This window comes from Podarcis cretensis (genome assembly GCF_951804945.1).
Source record: "Podarcis cretensis genome assembly, chromosome: 10".
Lineage (NCBI taxonomy): Eukaryota > Metazoa > Chordata > Lepidosauria > Squamata > Lacertidae > Podarcis > Podarcis cretensis.
In genome coordinates this window covers 29,404,701-29,422,567 of record NC_137179.1, presented here as the reverse complement: position 1 = coordinate 29,422,567, position 17,867 = coordinate 29,404,701, and the positions used below count along the sequence as shown (strand labels likewise).

At 41.7% G+C, this 17,867-nt stretch overlaps 1 protein-coding gene across 1 annotated transcript in view; it reads left to right on the top strand.

Moving 5' to 3' along the window:
* The window catches only part of MFNG (MFNG O-fucosylpeptide 3-beta-N-acetylglucosaminyltransferase), a 30,355-nt gene that overhangs the window by 10,634 nt on the left and 1,854 nt on the right, over positions 1 to 17,867 (top strand). Inside the window, exons 3-6 of the mRNA XM_079993030.1 lie at positions 1,633 to 1,735; positions 2,469 to 2,622; positions 2,920 to 3,005; positions 16,725 to 16,890. Coding sequence (XP_079849156.1) covers positions 1,633 to 1,735; positions 2,469 to 2,622; positions 2,920 to 3,005; positions 16,725 to 16,890 — 509 coding nt within the window. The remainder of the gene's footprint in view (positions 1 to 1,632; positions 1,736 to 2,468; positions 2,623 to 2,919; positions 3,006 to 16,724; positions 16,891 to 17,867) is intronic.

Below are 17,867 nucleotides of genomic sequence, written 5' to 3'. Positions count from 1 at the left end.
AAAAGCTACCATTTGCAATGGCCTGTGGCTTCAAGCAATAAACACTGACTGAGTTTCTGACTGCCTCTCACTAAAATGGTGACTCTTTGGAGCCAGCAGACTTAAGACGGTCATTGCAGCAAGCCTTCCTCTGTTCACTGTGTACTCATGCTTATTTAAAACCATGGTGAGCTTTCCTCTCATCTAGGCTATTCCCACCCCACTCTCTAAATCATGGGTTGCTAACATGGCTAGCACCATGGGAGCACATTTGCCCACAGAAGCCTTCCCTGGCCCCCGCAGGACCTTGCCCCTGAGCCCCCCTCTGCTGAAATGAGGTTTGAAAGAAGTCTTTTGTTGCGCACACACGTGTGTGCATTGTTGTAGTGCATGTGCAGCTTCAGTGCATGTTTGGTGCAACAGTTTCTCTCATTTGCTAATGTGCCCAAAGGCCTGAAAATGTAAGGGAGCCCAGCTGGATTATCACAATGTGCCCTAAATGGGGCTGCCCTCGAAGATGGCTCAGAAACTTCAGCTAGTCCAAAATGGAGCAACCAGATTACTGACTGGGATTCCCTTTAGAATTCCTATACCCCTTGTTTTAAAACAGCTTCATTGGTTGCCACTTCATTCTGGGGGTGCAACTGAAGGTGCTCATGTTAGTATTTAAAGCCCCAAGACCCCAAATATCTGAAATAACACCTCCTTCTCTACAAACACTCTTAGATGTTAAGAGACTGGCAGAGGCAGCCAACTTGGAAGTACTCTGTGGGGGGCGGGGCAGAGGAAGAAAGGACATTCTCTGTGGCAGCCCCTAAGTTGTAGAACTTCCTCCCCATAGAGGTGTCTCTGGCACCTTCACTATACAGTGGTACCTCGGGTTAAGTACTTAATTCGTTCTGGAGGTCCGTTCTTAACCTGAAACTGTTCTTAACCTAAAGCACCACTTTAGCTAATGGGGCCTCCTGCTGCCGCCACACCACCGGAGCACGATTTCTGTTCTCATCCTGAAGCAAAGTTCTCAACCTGAAGCACTATTTCTGGGTTAGCGGAGTCTGTAACCTGAAGTGTATGTAACCTGAAGCGTATGTAACCTGAGGTACCACTGTTCAGTTTTCAATGAATGTTGAAGATGCACCTCTTTATCCTGGCCTTTGATGCTTGAGATGTATACTTTTAGGACTCACCCTATTCTTGTGGCTGTGGTTTCTTTTAAACTGTCTTTAACGTTTCATTTTAAATTGTTGTGATGTGCCCTGGGACCTTAGGGTGAAATGTGGGTTAATGAAAATAATATACAAACTGGCTTATTCTGTTTATATCATCCCCACAATGACCCTGTGAGGTAGATAGCTGAGAGAAAGTGACGGGCTGAATGTCACCCAGGGAGCTTTCATGGCTGAGTGGGGATTTGAACCCAGGTCTCCTTCAGTTCTCTTCCGGCACTCTGGTCACTATGCTGAACTTCTGCAGAGCATTGCTGTGGTACGGAAGACTTGGAGATGAACTGCAAAAAATGCCCTTTGCACTGGGGAAAGGTCTCCCATCTTTGTCTTGTTGAGGGTATAAGCTTGTCTGTGTTTGAAGTTGCTTTAAATAAATAAAAATAGGTCCAGGAACCCATCCAGAAAGCATTTCTCCTTTTCCCATTAGGTGACCGCGTGATCATCACAAACTGCTCTGCAGAGTACAGCCATCCAGCACTTTCTTGCAAAATGGCGGCGGAGTTTGATGCCTTTTTGGTTAGCGGCCTAAGGTGAGCAAATGTACTTGAGTTAGGAGATGTGACATGGGATGGAGTCCATTTCTGTCCAAGTTTAGTGAGATTATTTATTCACTTATGAATGTTGTCAATAAAAGTAAACATAGTTGGCTTTTTGTGGTCTAGTTATCCAAAGCTCCATTCAAACTGTAGTTTGCCTCTGCAAAATTGTCCTAGGAGGGAGCCACTAATTGGAGCCATCTGAGATCACTCAGGAAATGCAAACGGCATTTAGCATAGGTAGCATAAGGAGTCAGCTCCCTCTGATCAACATGCACTACAGAGCAATTGTCTGCTTGCTCCAGGTGGTGAATGCCAAGGTTAGTAAATTAAACTGTGTACAACAATGACTCAGTGACAGAAGTGCAGTTATACCAACCATGAATCAAGTGGCGCCTAGATTTAACTGGTGGGATAGATGCCAAAAAACTGTTCAACAGCTAACTATGACAGGCAGGTCTGGTCCATTAGGGCAAATGGGACACCACCCAAGCAACTCAGTCTGCGCTCAGCCATCCACCAACTGCTTGTCTTCTTTCTTACAATTTGTGTGAGTGTGGGCTTGCATGCCGGTGCATCTTATTGGCTGTGGCTCCACTCACTGTTGTTCTCCCTGCCTTCCACCCTACCAGTCCCAAAGGGCAGCAACCGCCATTGTTATGGAATCAAGTTGAAATTATATTCTCCTCTTGAATCTACGGGCTGTGCATTTCTCCTCCTTCTCCAGCTGGTTTTGCCACCTTGATGATGACAACTACCTGAACCCACAAGCTCTGCTCAAGCTCTTGTCTTCTTATTCTCCGGACCAAGATGTGTATATTGGGAAGCCCAGCTTGAATAGGCCAATTCGTGCCTCAGAAGCTTCGCCTAACAACCAGACAGTAAGTCCAACCCCTTGACTTCAGGAGTAAACAGCAGGTTGGCTGGGAATTCTAAGGGCAGCTAGGTGAGCTTCTGCACCCCAAACAATAACAACATCTGGACAATTGCTTTGAGGAGAGAGAAGAATGTATACCAGGCTGATCTCAGGAGCAAATGTTGGGTTCCTATCATAAATTTCAACAAAACATTGAATCTCCTCTGCATTCCACCCTTAGCCTATAAGGGAAGGGACTGCATAGCTTAGTGGTAGAGCATGTATGCTGAATACCCAACATCTCCATTTTTCCTTCTTTCAGAAGTCAGTGTATTTTTGGTTTGCCACTGGAGGTGCTGGATTCTGTATCAGCAGGAAGCTGGCCCGAAAGATGGCTCCCTGGGCAAGGTGAGCAGTGACCACTAAAATATCTTGTATGAATGTCTCTCATTTCACATCTTCCTGCAATGGCTGGGGTGGGGAACCTGTGGCCTTTCAGATGTGGTTGGACTCCATTCCCATCAGCTCCAGGCAGAATGGCCAGTGGTCAGGGACAATTCAGATTTGCGTAAAGTTTGCATCTGCTGATTTATATGTATGGAGGCACATTGAGCCAGCTGTCTGAGGGAAAGCTGCTCTGCAAGTGAAGTTTTAACAATTAACCCCCTGAGCCATCCCTTAACAATGCTCCTGGATGGGAGGTTAATAGATGTAAATGAAGATGAACATTTGCTGAAGTGTGCGCCTGCACTCACTGTATCTTTCAAAGGCATTTGCATGTGCACGCTGTAGGGATCAGACAGTCCTTAAGGTACTTTGGACCCAAATTGCTTAGGGCCTTGTGAATTAACACAAGAATCTTGAACCTGGCCCTGTGGCAAATCAGCAACCAGTGCAGGTCTCTCAGTAGTAGAGTAACAGGCTGTTGGTAGTCTGTTCCTGTGAGCAGGTTGGCTACTGCCTTCTGTACTCCTTGCTACTGCCAGACCAGATACAAGGGCAGCCTCTCACAGTAATCACATCTTGAAGGCCACCAATGGATGGGTGACTGCGATCAGGCTGTCGTGGTCCAGGACTAGTCGCAAATGGTGTACCAGCCAGAACTTACAAAAGCACTCCTGGACTCAGAGGTCACTTGGGCCTCTAGGGATAGTGGTGGATCAATGAGTACCCCCCCAGACTAAACATTGGATGAACTTTCTGGAAGAGCTGTTAGGCAGTGGAATGGTCTCCCTCAGGAGACCGTGGACTCTCCTTCCTTGGAGGTTTTTAAGCAGAGGTTGGAAGGCCATCTGTTATGGATGCTTCAGCTGAGATTCCTGCATTGCAGGGGGTTGAATCTTGGGGTCCTTTCCAGCTCTATGATTCTATGACTGTTACAACAGGAATGACATGTTTTGGGCCTTGGGCAATATCTTAGAACTCTCCAGTGGTTAAAAAAAAAAAAGGAAACTGATTTGAAAACAGGTGCAGACTTTCTAAATGGCAAATGAATATGCATGATGTTGGTCAGCCAAAGGCGATGGCAAGCTTTGTTAGAAAACCATATGTTTAGGGAAGAGGTCATTCGTTGTAGAGCAGGGATGGGGTACATGTGGACCTATAAGTTGTTGTTGCTGGACTCCAGCTTCCATTAACTCCAGCCGGCATGGCCAGTGGTCAAGTATGATGGGAGTTAAATCCCAATAATGATTTGGAGAGCCAAGGGTCTCAGTCCCTGATGTAGAGTGATATTAATGCACATGGGTCAATCTCCACTGTAATTTGAAAGTTGTGCTATTAGTAGTATTAGCATTACTACTTTTTTATCTCAAAGCACAATGTTTACATAAGATGAAGAAAAAACGACAAAATATATATGAGACGAAAGCAGGGAATATACCAAGGAGAAATAAAAACAGCTGTTTCAACAACAAAAAAGTTACAAAAACAAAACATATGGTTGAACATTATCATTAAATTTTTCATTCCAGTAATGAATAAACAATGCCCAGTGTTCTACAAACTTGTTATCTAACTGGCATCTTTCCCAAACCCTTATATAATATGTCAGTCCAGTCATTTTGGCTATTTGCCCAATCTTTTCCTCACAGTCGTTAAACTTGGAAGCAGTTGCATTTTTCTTCTTAGCTGCCAAATTAATCTTGATTGTGCACAAAAGGTTAATAATAAATTCAAGATCACGTGTCCCAACCTTTCTAGGTATATCACAAAAGATAGAATCGTTTGTGAATCAAATGGTAATTGGTAATCTATAACATCTTTTACTATCCTAAATTATTGCTTGTTTGCCAATATATTTGTATTTTGGGGCAACATGACCAATTATGAATAAAATCAGCTGGAGCGGAATCATCCCACTAGAAATCTAAAACACACAGATACACATACACACCCTAAAGTAGCTCAAAAAGGATTTGATTGCACTGATCCTTAATTTTATATACATTTTCTCTCAAGTTCACACAGAATAATTTTGAAGGAACAGTGTCCCAAATCTAATTCCATGCATTTTCTATGAATGTTTGAATCTTTCCCCTATTTTCTTTTGTACCACTGAATTTTGTTTCGATTAACATCCAAAACCGATCATGGCCCCGACTGCACTGGCTACCAATTTGTTTCTGGGCCCAATTCAAAGTGCTGGTTTTGATCTATAAAGCCTTAAACAGCTCTGGACCACAGTACTTCAAGGACCAACTCTCCCTTCCTCTTCCCATATGAACCAACCCAGACCCCATAATCAACATTTGAACCCTTCTCCATTTGCCTCCTCCACGTGAGGAGCAACACGAGAATGGGCCTTTTCTGCAGTGGCTCCCCATTTGTGGAATGCTCACCCCAGGGAGGCTTTTTTTTATAATAATTTTTATTAATTTTCCAATTTTAAAACAAAACAACAACAACAACATAAAAACATCAACAAATACAAACAAACACACAAGCATAAATTCTTAACCTCATTTTCATGAACCTCCTTTCTCGGACTTCCCCATACCTCACCCTTTTTGCATCCTTATTTTACAGTTTTTCAGCAACCCTTTTTGCCAATTAAATTTAAACTTGGTATCTTTCTCATTTTCACCTTAAGTCATCAAACATTTTCAGCTGTAATTCTGCATCTTCCTTCCCCTTGACATTTTAGCACTCCTCAATTTTATAACAGTTCTTAAGATATACTTTAAACTTCTTCCAATCTTCCTCCACCGTCTCTTTCTCTTGGTCACGGATTCTGCCAGTCATTTCTGCCAGTCCCATAAAGTCGATCACTTTCGTCTGCCATTCTTCCAGTGTGGGTAATTCTTGTGTCTTCCAATACTTTGCTAGAAGAATCCTTGCTGCTGTAGTGGCGTACATAAAAAAAGTCTTATCCTTCCTTGACACCAATTGGCTGACCATGCCCAAGAGAAATGCCTCTGGTTTCTTGTGAAAAGTACATTTAAGTACCTTCTTAATTTCATTATAAATCATTTCCCAAAAGGCTTTAATCTTTGGGCAGGTCCACCAAAGGTGAAAGAAGGTGCCTTCAGTCTCATTACATTTCCAACACTTATTATTGGGCAGATGATAAATCTTCGTAAGCTTAACTGGGGTCATGTACCACCTGTAAATCATTTTCATAATATTTTCTCTTAGGGCATTACATGCCGTGAATTTAATACCGGTGGTCCATAACTGTTCCCAGTCAGCAAACATAATGTCATGACCAATGTCCTGTGCCCATTTAATCATGGCTGATTTAACTGTCTCATCTATTGTATTCCACTTCAGCAACAAATTGTACATTCTTGATACATTCTTAGTATTGGGTTCTAACAATTCTGTTTCCAATTTCGATTTCTCCACCTGGAAGCCAATTTTCCTGTCCTGTTTAAAGGTTTCCATTATTTGATAATAATGGAGCCAATCTCGCACCTTGGGCTTTAATTTCTCAAAACTCTGTAGTTTAAATTCACCGCTTTCTTGTTCTAAAATTTCAGAATATTTTGGCCATTTGGATTCCATGTTAAGTTTCTTCACCTCCTTAGCCTCCATAGGTGATAACCACCTAGGAGTTTTATTTTCCAAAAAATCCTTGTACCGGATCCAAACATTATATAGTGCTTTCCTAACAATATGGTTTTTAAAACCCTTGTGAACTTTAACCTTGTCGTACCATAAATATGCATGCCAACCAAACCTATTATCAGATCCTTCCAAATCCAGAATATCTGCATTCTCAAGAAGTAGCCAATCTTTCAACCAGCAGAAAGCTGCCGATTCATAGTACAGTCTCAAATCCGGCAGGGCAAACCCCCCTCTTTCTTTTGCATCAGTAAGTATCTTAAATTTTATTCTGGGCTTTTTGCCCTGCCAGATAAATTTAGATATATCGTTCTGCCACTTCTTGAAACAATCTAGTTTATCCACAATTTGTAATGTCTGAAACAAAAATAACATTCTAGGCAATATATTCATTTTAATCACTGCAATTCGGCCTAACAAGGAAAGCTTCAGATTCGACCATATTTCTAGATCTTTCTTTACCTCTGTCCAGCATTTATCATAATTGTCTTTAAATAAATTCACATTTTTAGATGTCATATTAATCCCCAGATATTTTACTTTCTTTGCCACCATTAACCCCGTTTCATTTTGGAATCTCTCTCTTTCAACATTTGTTAAATTTTTTTCCAAAACTTTAGTTTTTTGTTTGTTCAACTTGAATCCTGCCACCTGACCAAAGAATTGAATTAACTCTAAAACTCTTTTTGTACTAGTGTCTGGCTCTTGTAAGTCAATACTAGGTCATCTGCGAATGCCTTCAATTTGTAGTGTTTAGCTCCGACCTGAACTCCTTTTACCAGCTGGTCCCCCCTGATCATGTTCAGCAAAACCTCCAGGACTGATATAAAAAGTAATGGGGATATCGGGTACCCCTGCCGTGTCCCTTTTTCTATGGAAAGTTCATCAGTAACCACGTTGTTTACAGTTACAGATAGGTAGCCGTGTTGGTCTGCCATAGTCAAAACAAAAAAAATTCCTTCCAGTAGCACCTTAAAGACCAACTAAGTTAGTTCTTGGTATGAGCTTTCGTGTGCATGCACACTTCTTCAGATACACTGAAACAGAAGTTTCCAGACCCTTCTATATAGTGAGAAGGTGGGGAGGGGTATTACTCAGAAGGGTGGTGGGAATGGGTGATTGGCAGATAGCTGTGATGAGCCTGTTGACGACTCTTAACGACTGCAATAGGTCTTACAGGAAAAAGCAAGGGGTGAGAAGGTGAAAAATGGCTTTGTCATGTATAATGAGATAAGAATCCAAGGTCTTTGTTCAGACCAGGACTCTCCATGGTTTTAAGTTTGGTGATAAGTTTGTTGCGAAATTTTTTGTAATCCATATTTCTTAAGAAAATCTTCCATGTCTCCTTCATTTTCCGGCCCTTGTGCATATAATCTCCTGAAATAACTCTGAAAGCAATTGCTAATCTCATTTGGTTTAAAGATGTTCTTTCCATCCACCTCCAAGCTTGTGACTGTATTTAGTTTCTGTCTCTTCTTCAATTGCCATGCTAGAAGTTTCCCACATTTGTCCGCTGATTCAAATGTCCTCTGTCTCATTTGCTTAATTTTCCATTCTATCTCCTGGTTCATCAATTCCATATATTGCATTTGATAGAACTTAATTTCTCTCAGGATTTCATGAGACTTTGGTTTAGACCTCAGTTTCTTTTCTCCTTCTTTTATTTTTTCCAGAATCTTATCCTTCCTTTCATTTTGTTTCTTTCTCTTTAAAGAGTTCTGTTGTATCAGAAAACCTCGCATCACGGCCTTACTTGCGTCCCAAATCACTCTTTTCTCGACCTCTGTCCTCAGATTTATTTCAAAGTAGTCCTTCAAGGTTTTTTTGGGCCTTTTTGTAAATCTCCACCTCTCTGAATAGGGTGTCATTCATTCTCCATCTGAAGGATCCAGCTGTTGTTAGTTTCATTTCCATCTTCACTGTGTTATGGTCGGAGCATGTCTTTGGGCAGATTTCCACCTTTTTTATCCTTGGAGCCATTCCACTAGTAATCCATATTTGATCTATTCTTGTCCATGTCATTTGTGCCTCTGAAAAGAATGTTCCCTCTCTCTCAAGAGGGTTTCTTGTTCTCCAGATATCAATCAAATCTATCAATCAAGTCATTTCAAAGAAGGTCTTAGGTAGTCTCCCGTCCTTAGAGACCACCTGTCTTTGTGCTTTATCCATATTTGTAGAGACCACGCCATTCATATCTCCTAATAAAATCACCTTATGATCCAAATAGTCTGTTAATGTCTCATGCAATTTCTTATAAAATTCTGCCTTCCCTTCATTTGGTGCATAGATGCCAACTATCAAAAAATTTTCTCCTTGGATTTGTATCTCAATTGCCAAAGTTCTTCCATGTTCATCTTTAAAGATCAATTTTGGGGCCAATTTTTCCTTTGCATAGATCACCACTCCTCTTTTCTTAACTTTATCTGATGAGATAAATTCCTGTCCTAATCTTTTATTTATAAGTAATCTTCTGTGTGCCCTTGTTATGTGGGTTTCTTGTAGACATATCAGATCCAATTGTTCTCTTTTCAAGATATGAAAGACCTCGCGCCTTTTTCTGGGAAGGTTGAGCCCATTACAGTTCCAGGTTAAAAATTGCAGAGACATTATTAGTTAGTTACCTCCAGCTGCTCCCTGCATCTGTTCTTCTTCCGTTGGTGATTTCAGTCCAAATGTCAAGTTTCCAAGGTCTGTATCAGAGGTCGAGTCTAGCACTCCTTTCACAAGGTCCTCCTCGTTTCTGTCTAGGAATTGTTCTTTATCTTGCACTGTTCTTATTTTGACTTTTTTTCCTTTGAAATTAAAAGACAAGCCTTGTGGAAATTCCCACCTAAAAGGTATGTTATTCTTCTTCAGCAGGTCAACCAGATTCTTAAAGTAAGTTCTTACCTCCAGAATGTATTTTGGGATGTCCTTGTAAATTTGAACAGAAGCATTTCCAATCTGAAGGGTTCTCTGGTAATGTAAATTTAGAATTTTATCTCTTTCCTCCATCAGACAATCCCTTGGGATCTTCCTGCCTTGCCTTCTGCCCAATCTGAAGGCGGTTGTTATCTTAAAATCGTCTTCCTCTGAATTTACCTGCCAAAATTCTGATAATTCTTTTGTGAGAAAGTCCACTAGGTTGTCCCTTTCACTTTCAGGGACCAGCCTAAGTCTCAAATTCTTCTCTTTCCTCTGCATCTCCCACAAAGACAAGGCCGCCTCATGCTGGTCCAACTTCTTACAGACTGGTATTAAACTTTCCTGTGTGTTTTCAGCAGTAGCTTTAGCCTCTTCTGCAATTTTTCGAATTGTAGCGTTTTCTTGAACCAATCTATCTATGGTTTCTGTATTAGATGTAATACTTTTTGTATTCAAGTCCAATTTTGTTGTAAGTTCTGTCAATTGTTTGGTATTCTCCGTGCTCTGCTTGGTCAAATTTTCTAAAGATTCATTTATTTTGAGTAATGCTTGAGTCACTGATTCCATGAATACGTTTATTCCTTTCTCCTGTCCAGCTAAGCCTGATATTGAACCTCTTTTCTTTTGTGCAGCTTTAGCCTTAGATCTTGTTGTTATGTCTTCTGCGGAACCACTCATGTCCCAAGGTCGTTCCCACAGGAACAGCTCTTAAGTGGAAAAATCCAGTGACTTGTTTTTATTTGACAGTCTATGTTACAAACTGTAGCCTTTCAGCCCTCTAGAGGGAGCAGTACATTATATCCAATAAGCAGAAGAAACAAAGAAACCAAAAGCCCTCTTGGAAAAAGAAACTTTCAGTCTTCCAATTGCAACAGTATTTATTTCTGTAAAGTCCCAAAAATTGTATCTGTAAAGTACCAAAAATTGTATCTATTTAAGCTCTCCGCTTTGCAGCAGGTTCTATCAGACAGTTCCTGTCAAAGCGCTTCACCCAGGCAGTCTGTTCCCAGAGTCAGAGACAGCAGAAATTAATCACTTAGATTTCCTCTCACGCAGGTTAAGCCAAGTTTCCTTTTCTTCCCCCCCTGCTCCTGCTTGCTGGAGGGATAGTTAAAGTTCAATGCCAGAGTTAGGTAATTCAAAAGTTCAAAGTTACTTTTCCTTCAATTGCAGCTTTCCAATTCCGTTGCTTTAAAAGCCATGCAAACCGGGGAAGGCAGACTTCCTTTATTTACCATCCCCGTTTTCAGCCAAATTTCAAACTTTTTTTTGTAATCCCAGTAGGTTTCCCAATCCTACTTACGGGTATTTCAATTTCAGTCCAGATTTCAGGAAGGAATTGGCGCTCTCCGCTTATGACGACGCGGCTTCACTTCACGGGCTGGGTAGCGACTCTCAGCACCGCACGATCCCCCAATGCTCCTCTGGAGCCTTTAAAAAGGCTCTTTTGCAGTAAAGGGGGGCGCAAAAGGTGCCCACCGAGTCTCCTTGTTCACAGGCTTCCGCGCCTGTGATTTTAGGGGTCCCCGCTTCGCCGTGGCGGTCAGACCCGAACTCGTGAAGCAGCCCTCTCTCCGGAGATCGGGGAGAGAGCCGCCATTAAGCGCTGGCGCCGACCGGAAGTCGCTCACCCCAGGGAGGCTTGCCTGGTGCCTTCATTACATTTCTCTAGGTGTCAAGCGAAAACATTCCTCTTCTTCCAGGCCTTTGGCTAATTATACAATCTATAGCCTTTTAAACTGTATCTGTGAGGGTACTGTTTTTGTTACTTACTATGGTATGTATTTTTGCTTTCTATATGGTAAACCACTTTTTGATCCTTGGATGTTGGGCAGTATAGAAATATACATCATCATCATCATCATCATCATCATCATCAAATACTTGTTTTTAGTCTCAGTAGGAGATATTTACCTTTCCCACTGCAGAGCAAACTAAGAGTCTTGCACACCCTATGCCTGATATCGACACTAGAAGACAATGTAAGAGGGTCAAGGCCCTTTCGTGTTGCCCTTTGCTATGGCTCACTGGCATGCATGCTAAAGAGGAAGTCCTTCAGGAAGTCCTCCACACTAAAGGAAAAATAGAAGATAACGATGTCCAGGTCAGGCAGTCAGGGCTTCTCTCGCCATGTACTTCCTCCCACAAATTGATTTGATGGTTTATCCCTCCTTCAAACTGGTTTGATGGCTTGCCCCTCTAAAATGCTGTGTGCTTAACAAATACCATATCTGAAAACCCTGGGGTGAGGAAAGCCAGAAGATCTTACACTAGATGTTCTTTTTATGGCAGTGCATTTCCATTATACACAATTCTTCCTAATTAAATTATACCACTTCAACAATTTAAAATTTCCTAACAGTCCTAAATCAGGCAGGACCTTATAAATACTGAACAGATGCTAATGGTGAGACATTTGACTCAGTTTAGGTTTATAAATCTTCCATGTCTCCCATACAACTAATAGGTACTAAAGGACAGTGTATTTTCTTTAAAATCTATTCTGTCTTATGGCATAATATAATAAATAGTTCAGGGGAAGGGAATTTTTACATCCTAGTGTCCCAATACTGTGCTTTTATCAGTACCAAACATTCCCTTGCTGCTGCTAAGGGTGATGAAAGGTAGCAAAGAAAAAGATTTGATACAGCTAATTGCCTGCTCCCAACTCTACTGTATGTGGCAAAGACGCATGCCAGTTTCATTCTCATTTTTTGCCTCTAGCCCGAATGAACTTAGTAATATATTGTTGCCAGGTCTTTACAGTTATCAGTATAGATAGGAAGAACCATAAATAATGGTTTGACAAAATTATTATCTTTACTGTACAGATTGTTCCAAACCATTAAATCTTTAAATTAGCCCGTAACAGAAACTTCTGCATTTCCTTAATCACGTTAACATAATTATCCTCAAACAACCTATTCAAGCAATCGGAAGACTATATTCCAGGTATTTAATGACATAGGTTTTCCAGGAAATTTCAGAAAGGAGGTGTGCTTCAACTTTCATTTGTTTCTCTGTGTTTAATACCAGAATTTTGGATTAAAAACCCCTGATCTTATAACAAGATACTTCATTGAAAGAAGTAGCAGACAAAGTTATTGTAATGAATTTTCATTCCTCTAGTAAAGTCCGTCCAGTCCAGTCCATAGAATTTATTAATTTTAGCATTTTTCATCACTTTCCCCCTAGTAAATAATGACTTCTGGTTCTATTGCATTTTCAGGAATGAAATACTTTACTTAAAATATCATATATATTGTCTGGAAGACTATGAGCACAAGTCTAACCAAGCCTATTAAGAAGTAAGTCTTATTGAAACAAATGGGGCTTTCTCCCGGCTAAATTGGGTTGGGATTGCAGCCTCAACAAATGCTTCAGATATGTTGCACATACAGCCTCTCCATTTTTGCATGACGAGGAGTCATTTCCTTTGCTACTTTGATTGCCAGGATTTTTGCCAGCCTTTCTCAAATTCCGTACAGCCAATCTTCCAATGATTGAGGACCCCATAAGATAGAAAGACCCTATGCACATACTATAGGCTCTTCTCTACAGCTTCTTCCCTCACTTGTGAGCAGTTGGGGGAGAGGGGTATGACAAGATGACAGTGGCACAGCCCCACTCTCTCCCTCCATGTGATCACATTGGTGTGAAGGACACTGACCCAAAATCACTTCTGTTGCAATACATCCAAAGCTTTCCCCATGGTGTGGCTATACTAGACCAGTTTTTGCCAACTGGGTATTCTCCAGATGTTTTAGACTACAACTTGCATCAGCTCCAGTCAGCTGGCTGGGGCTGATGGGAGTTGTAGTTCAAAACATCTGAAGCATATCAGATTACGATACGATACGATAATCTTTATTGTCATTGTCCCATACAGAACAACGAAATTGAAAAATCTACGTAAGACATTCAAAAACCAACAAGACTGCTATACCAGCTATCCCAACCTGATTAGCCCGCTAAAACCTCTGATACCCCATTTTAAAATACAATATACTCCCATAGAGACTCCTTATATTGCATTTAAAACCAAAATCGCATTTGGGTAGAAACTGTTTCTCAGGAGGCTAGTCCTAGTCTTTATAACCCTGTACCTTCTTCCAGAAGGCAGAAGCTGAAAGAGATCATTTCTGGGGTGCACACTATCCTGCACTATCTCTGCAGATTGTTGAAGGCTCTGTGATTCTGTTCTCTTATGAGGATCATGCCTATTTTAAATGGATCAGTTCCTACACATTTTCCCAAGCTTTTTGCTCTCTTTAAAAAACAACAAACACCAAACCTTCTGCTTGCTGATTTCTTTTCTTTTTGTGTTTATTTAAATAAGCTGAAAGTTTAATTAACTGCCCTGTCACCACTGACTTCTCTCCATCCCAAATAACAATATGGCCCATAGTCTGTATGTGTGTTAGTTTAAAATACCGCTGAATTTTTTCCTTGGTAACATTCTTAAGCAATGGAGTATTTAATTTCCAAGACTGAAACAAAATGGTATGTCCATCTTTCAATTACATGGTTATTGTTGCAAGATCTGCATAAAGCTGAGACTCTTACCTTAACATCTACTGTTTGTGTTAAAACACCCGCTGTGAAGAGACAAAATGAATATATAAATGTGAGTAATGCAGTGTCAGGTCAATGGATAACAACACCTCCATGAATCAATAGGCTAAAAAAAGCTCTCGAGTCTAGATTCTTCATAATACTTCTGGAAACATTCCAACCAGAGAGACCACATCTTGATTTCTCATATGCAAAATAATATAATTTCTTTTTTAAAAAAGACCAATTTGATATGTATTTTTAACAATTGCTACTCTCCTTTTTAAATAAATCAGGCTGCAAAAATGGCTCCTAACTTTCATGTTAATTGGTTATGAACAGCACTGGGGACAGATTTAGGCACTTTGTAGATTTTGTATTTCCAAAATCTACAGGGCCACTGAAAATCTCTTTTGTGTCTAGCAGAAACTAATCCCTGGGGTCCACCAAGACAAAGGGCAGGTTATGAACAAAAAACAAACAAAAAACAAACAAATTAAGGCTGCAGTCTTAACCTACCAACTTGCTATAAGTCTTATTGAATTCAGTTTCTGAATAAAGAGTATATAACAGGGTTGGGGAATCTGCAGCCCTTCAGATGTTTCTGGACTTCAGCTCCCATCATCCCTGTCCATTGGCCATGTTGGCTGGAGCTGATGGGAGTTGGAGTCCAACAATTGGAGGGTCACCTTTTCCCCAACTCTGGAATTATAACACTTCATGTGGCCAATGAACTGAATTGTGGGCCTCCAGATGTTGTCAGATCCCAGCTCACTTCGGGCCAGTGGTGAGAGATGATGAGCGTTCTAGTCCAGCAACATCTGAAGAGCACCACGTTGGCTAACCTTGATGTAGATGATGGTGTTGTCAGCCTGCCTAACTTCTGTTGACCTTTCTTAACAGTGCAAGCCTGCTTGTGTTTTCTCAGGAGCCCCATTGTATTCAGTGGTGCTTACTCCCAGGTAAAGGTGCATAGGATTGCAACCCAAGACTATTACAAACTATGTATTTTTGAGCTCCAATAGCAATGGCCATGCCAGGACTTTCCCTCCTTTCTCTCCCTCATCCCATTTTGCTGAACATCCAGCCTGAGACATTCTGGAGAAGTCAAAACTTTGCTTACTATTTGTGATATTTTAGTTACCCCCAATAAATGTATCACCCCACAGTAGTTTTCAGCACAGCTCCTTCTCTCTCCCTCTCTTTGCATTCAGTTACCATCCCTCCCACTTCTAAATATGGATTTCTTGCAGGGGAAAAAACCCCAGCAGCTTCCCTTCTCTTTTTGAAGTTTTAAACCAAATAATGAACTCATTAATTTTCATATTACACAGGAAGTGGGCCAGGAAAAGGAAGCTGCCCTGTTGAGGAACTTATTAGCACATTTGTCTCCTTTACACAGAGTATTGATTCAGACATCTGATTTGCAGGCAAACGGGGTTCAAAAGGAACAGGGCAGATTTGTTGAGCACGCATTCTAAGAGTGAAAAGACAGCTGAATCTAGAGGCTTGGCCATTGACTGGTTGCAGTTTAGAGGACTACAAAGCTAGCATCATTCATTGGCTTTCCCCAGCCTGGTGCCCTCCACATGTTGGTGGACTATGTAGCTTTGCAAGAGTTCCCCCCTAATGGATTGATGTAGGCATAAATACAAGGGAAGCCTTTCTAATCCCAGAGAACAACTCTTCAGAACCTGAGCTAGAAGCTTCCTCCTGTTTGATTCTCTGAGCAAACACTGATGGGCCAAAACTAGCAGATGTACAAGAATTGAATGAAGCTTGACCTCCAAGTCATGATGGCTATATATTACTGCCAGGAATGTAGGCACATTATTATTACTATTAAAGAGCCAGACATTGGTCTATCTAGCTAGGTATTGTCTACACTGCCTGGCAGCAGCCATCCAGGATTTTCGATGGGGGTTTCTCCCAATCCTACCTGGGGATGCTAGGGATTGAACCTGGAACCCCCTGCATGAAAAGCAGTGCTCTACCTGGGGAAATCTGCAGTCAAATCCGACAGTGCATATTCTTGTTACTTGGTGAGCTTAGGAGCTAATGACCCCAGAGCTGTATTGCTGATAGGCAGAGACTCAGACCATAGAAATGTAATTGGTAGAGAGGGCTCTGTGTGATGTCATTTCCCCCTCCTCTCTTGAGTGGGAAGAATCAAAGAAGTATTTCCTATTCCTTCCCTCTCTCTTTCTCTTCGACCAGCAGGAGGACATCTGACTGTGCCAGGGGCTGGCAGGGCTGTGAAGAATGTGTGGTGGAGGTAGAGGACCAAAGCAGTGGCCTGTTCTCATCCACCGCATTCAAGAAATCCAATAACAGAGTTGTGCACAATTGCACACAATTATCATTGTGCGATGCTAATTAAAAATAGTATTTAAACCCAATAAAATGGCTATGATTGTAGTGCCATACAACTTGAGGCCAGAATTACACAGATGTTTATGTATGTGTGCCACCTCTCAGCCCTACCTGCCCACTATAGTATAATTCACATTCCCTGGGGAAACACGGGTCTTCCACTATCCCCACTGTCAGATTCCTTTCCTTAATTTTATGAAATGAATGGATCTGGCCTGCTTTGTTTTCCAGTGGCAACAACTTCCTGATCACATCTGAGCTCATCCACCTCCCAGATGACTGCACCGTGGGCTATATCATTGAACGTAAGCTAGCCGGTCACTTGGTCCCTAGTGACCTGTTCCACTCTCACCTGGAGAACTTGCACGTCATCCAGGGTCCCCAACTTACTAAGCAGGTGAGATGATGCAGGAAACACAATCTTGCCCTTGTTGGAGAGAGTGGGCACTTTCCAAATGAACTGTTTTTGAATGACAGTTCAGATGCATGAAATTGCCCCTCCGCTATGCATTTGTTGCCCAGAATCCAATCATCTCCTCTTGAAGTTGCACATCGGTCGCCGTGATATAGCATTTTCTCAGTCGAATTGGGATGTGTTGTATTTTGTACCTGGGGGTAACATAATTCTTTCCCCAGATGAACTCATCCATTGCTGCTGAGATTGCTGGGGCCAGCCTTACACTTTTCCCTACCGCCTGTGGCATGATATCTCCCCATCCATTATGTGTGACCAGATAGCCTTCTATTGTCTTTGAATGGGGATTCGCAAGACTATCAAAATGCGGTTGGGGTTGTCTGGATAAGAGAGAGGGAGGGAGGGAGGGAGGGAGGGAGGAAAGGAGAGTCAGGAGAAGGAGAGAGGAGCAGGCAGGAAAGCAGTCATTCACATCATCTCCTCAGTAATTGTGACACTGATTGAATCAATCATGCATTATTTAGAGGAGGCTTTCCTGACAAATGCTTCCCCAGACACTTCTCTGCAATAATAGGCAAGGGGATGGAAAAGCAATTAACTAGCCAATAAAACTTCTGCCAGTCAAAGTCCAAGAAAAGGCAACTCCTTCCACTCAAGAATAGAAGTCTTAGTGCCAATAACTTGCCCTCTTCTCCCCTGAGGGCAGTGTGACCCAACCAGCAGAATCACAGAGCGAAACTCTGGCTGGACTGTACCATTTTAGAAAACGGAGGGTAGGCCACATGTTTCAAGGGTGGGGTACTAGTGGCCCTACAGATGTTGTTGGACTCCAGTTCCCATTGGTCCCCTTCAGCACAGCCCAATGGCCAAGGGTGAAGGGAGGAACACCTAGCAGCCAATGAAAAGGCTTGGTAAGTTAGAACACTTCTACTGTTGTTGTTGTTGTTAAACAAATGTAT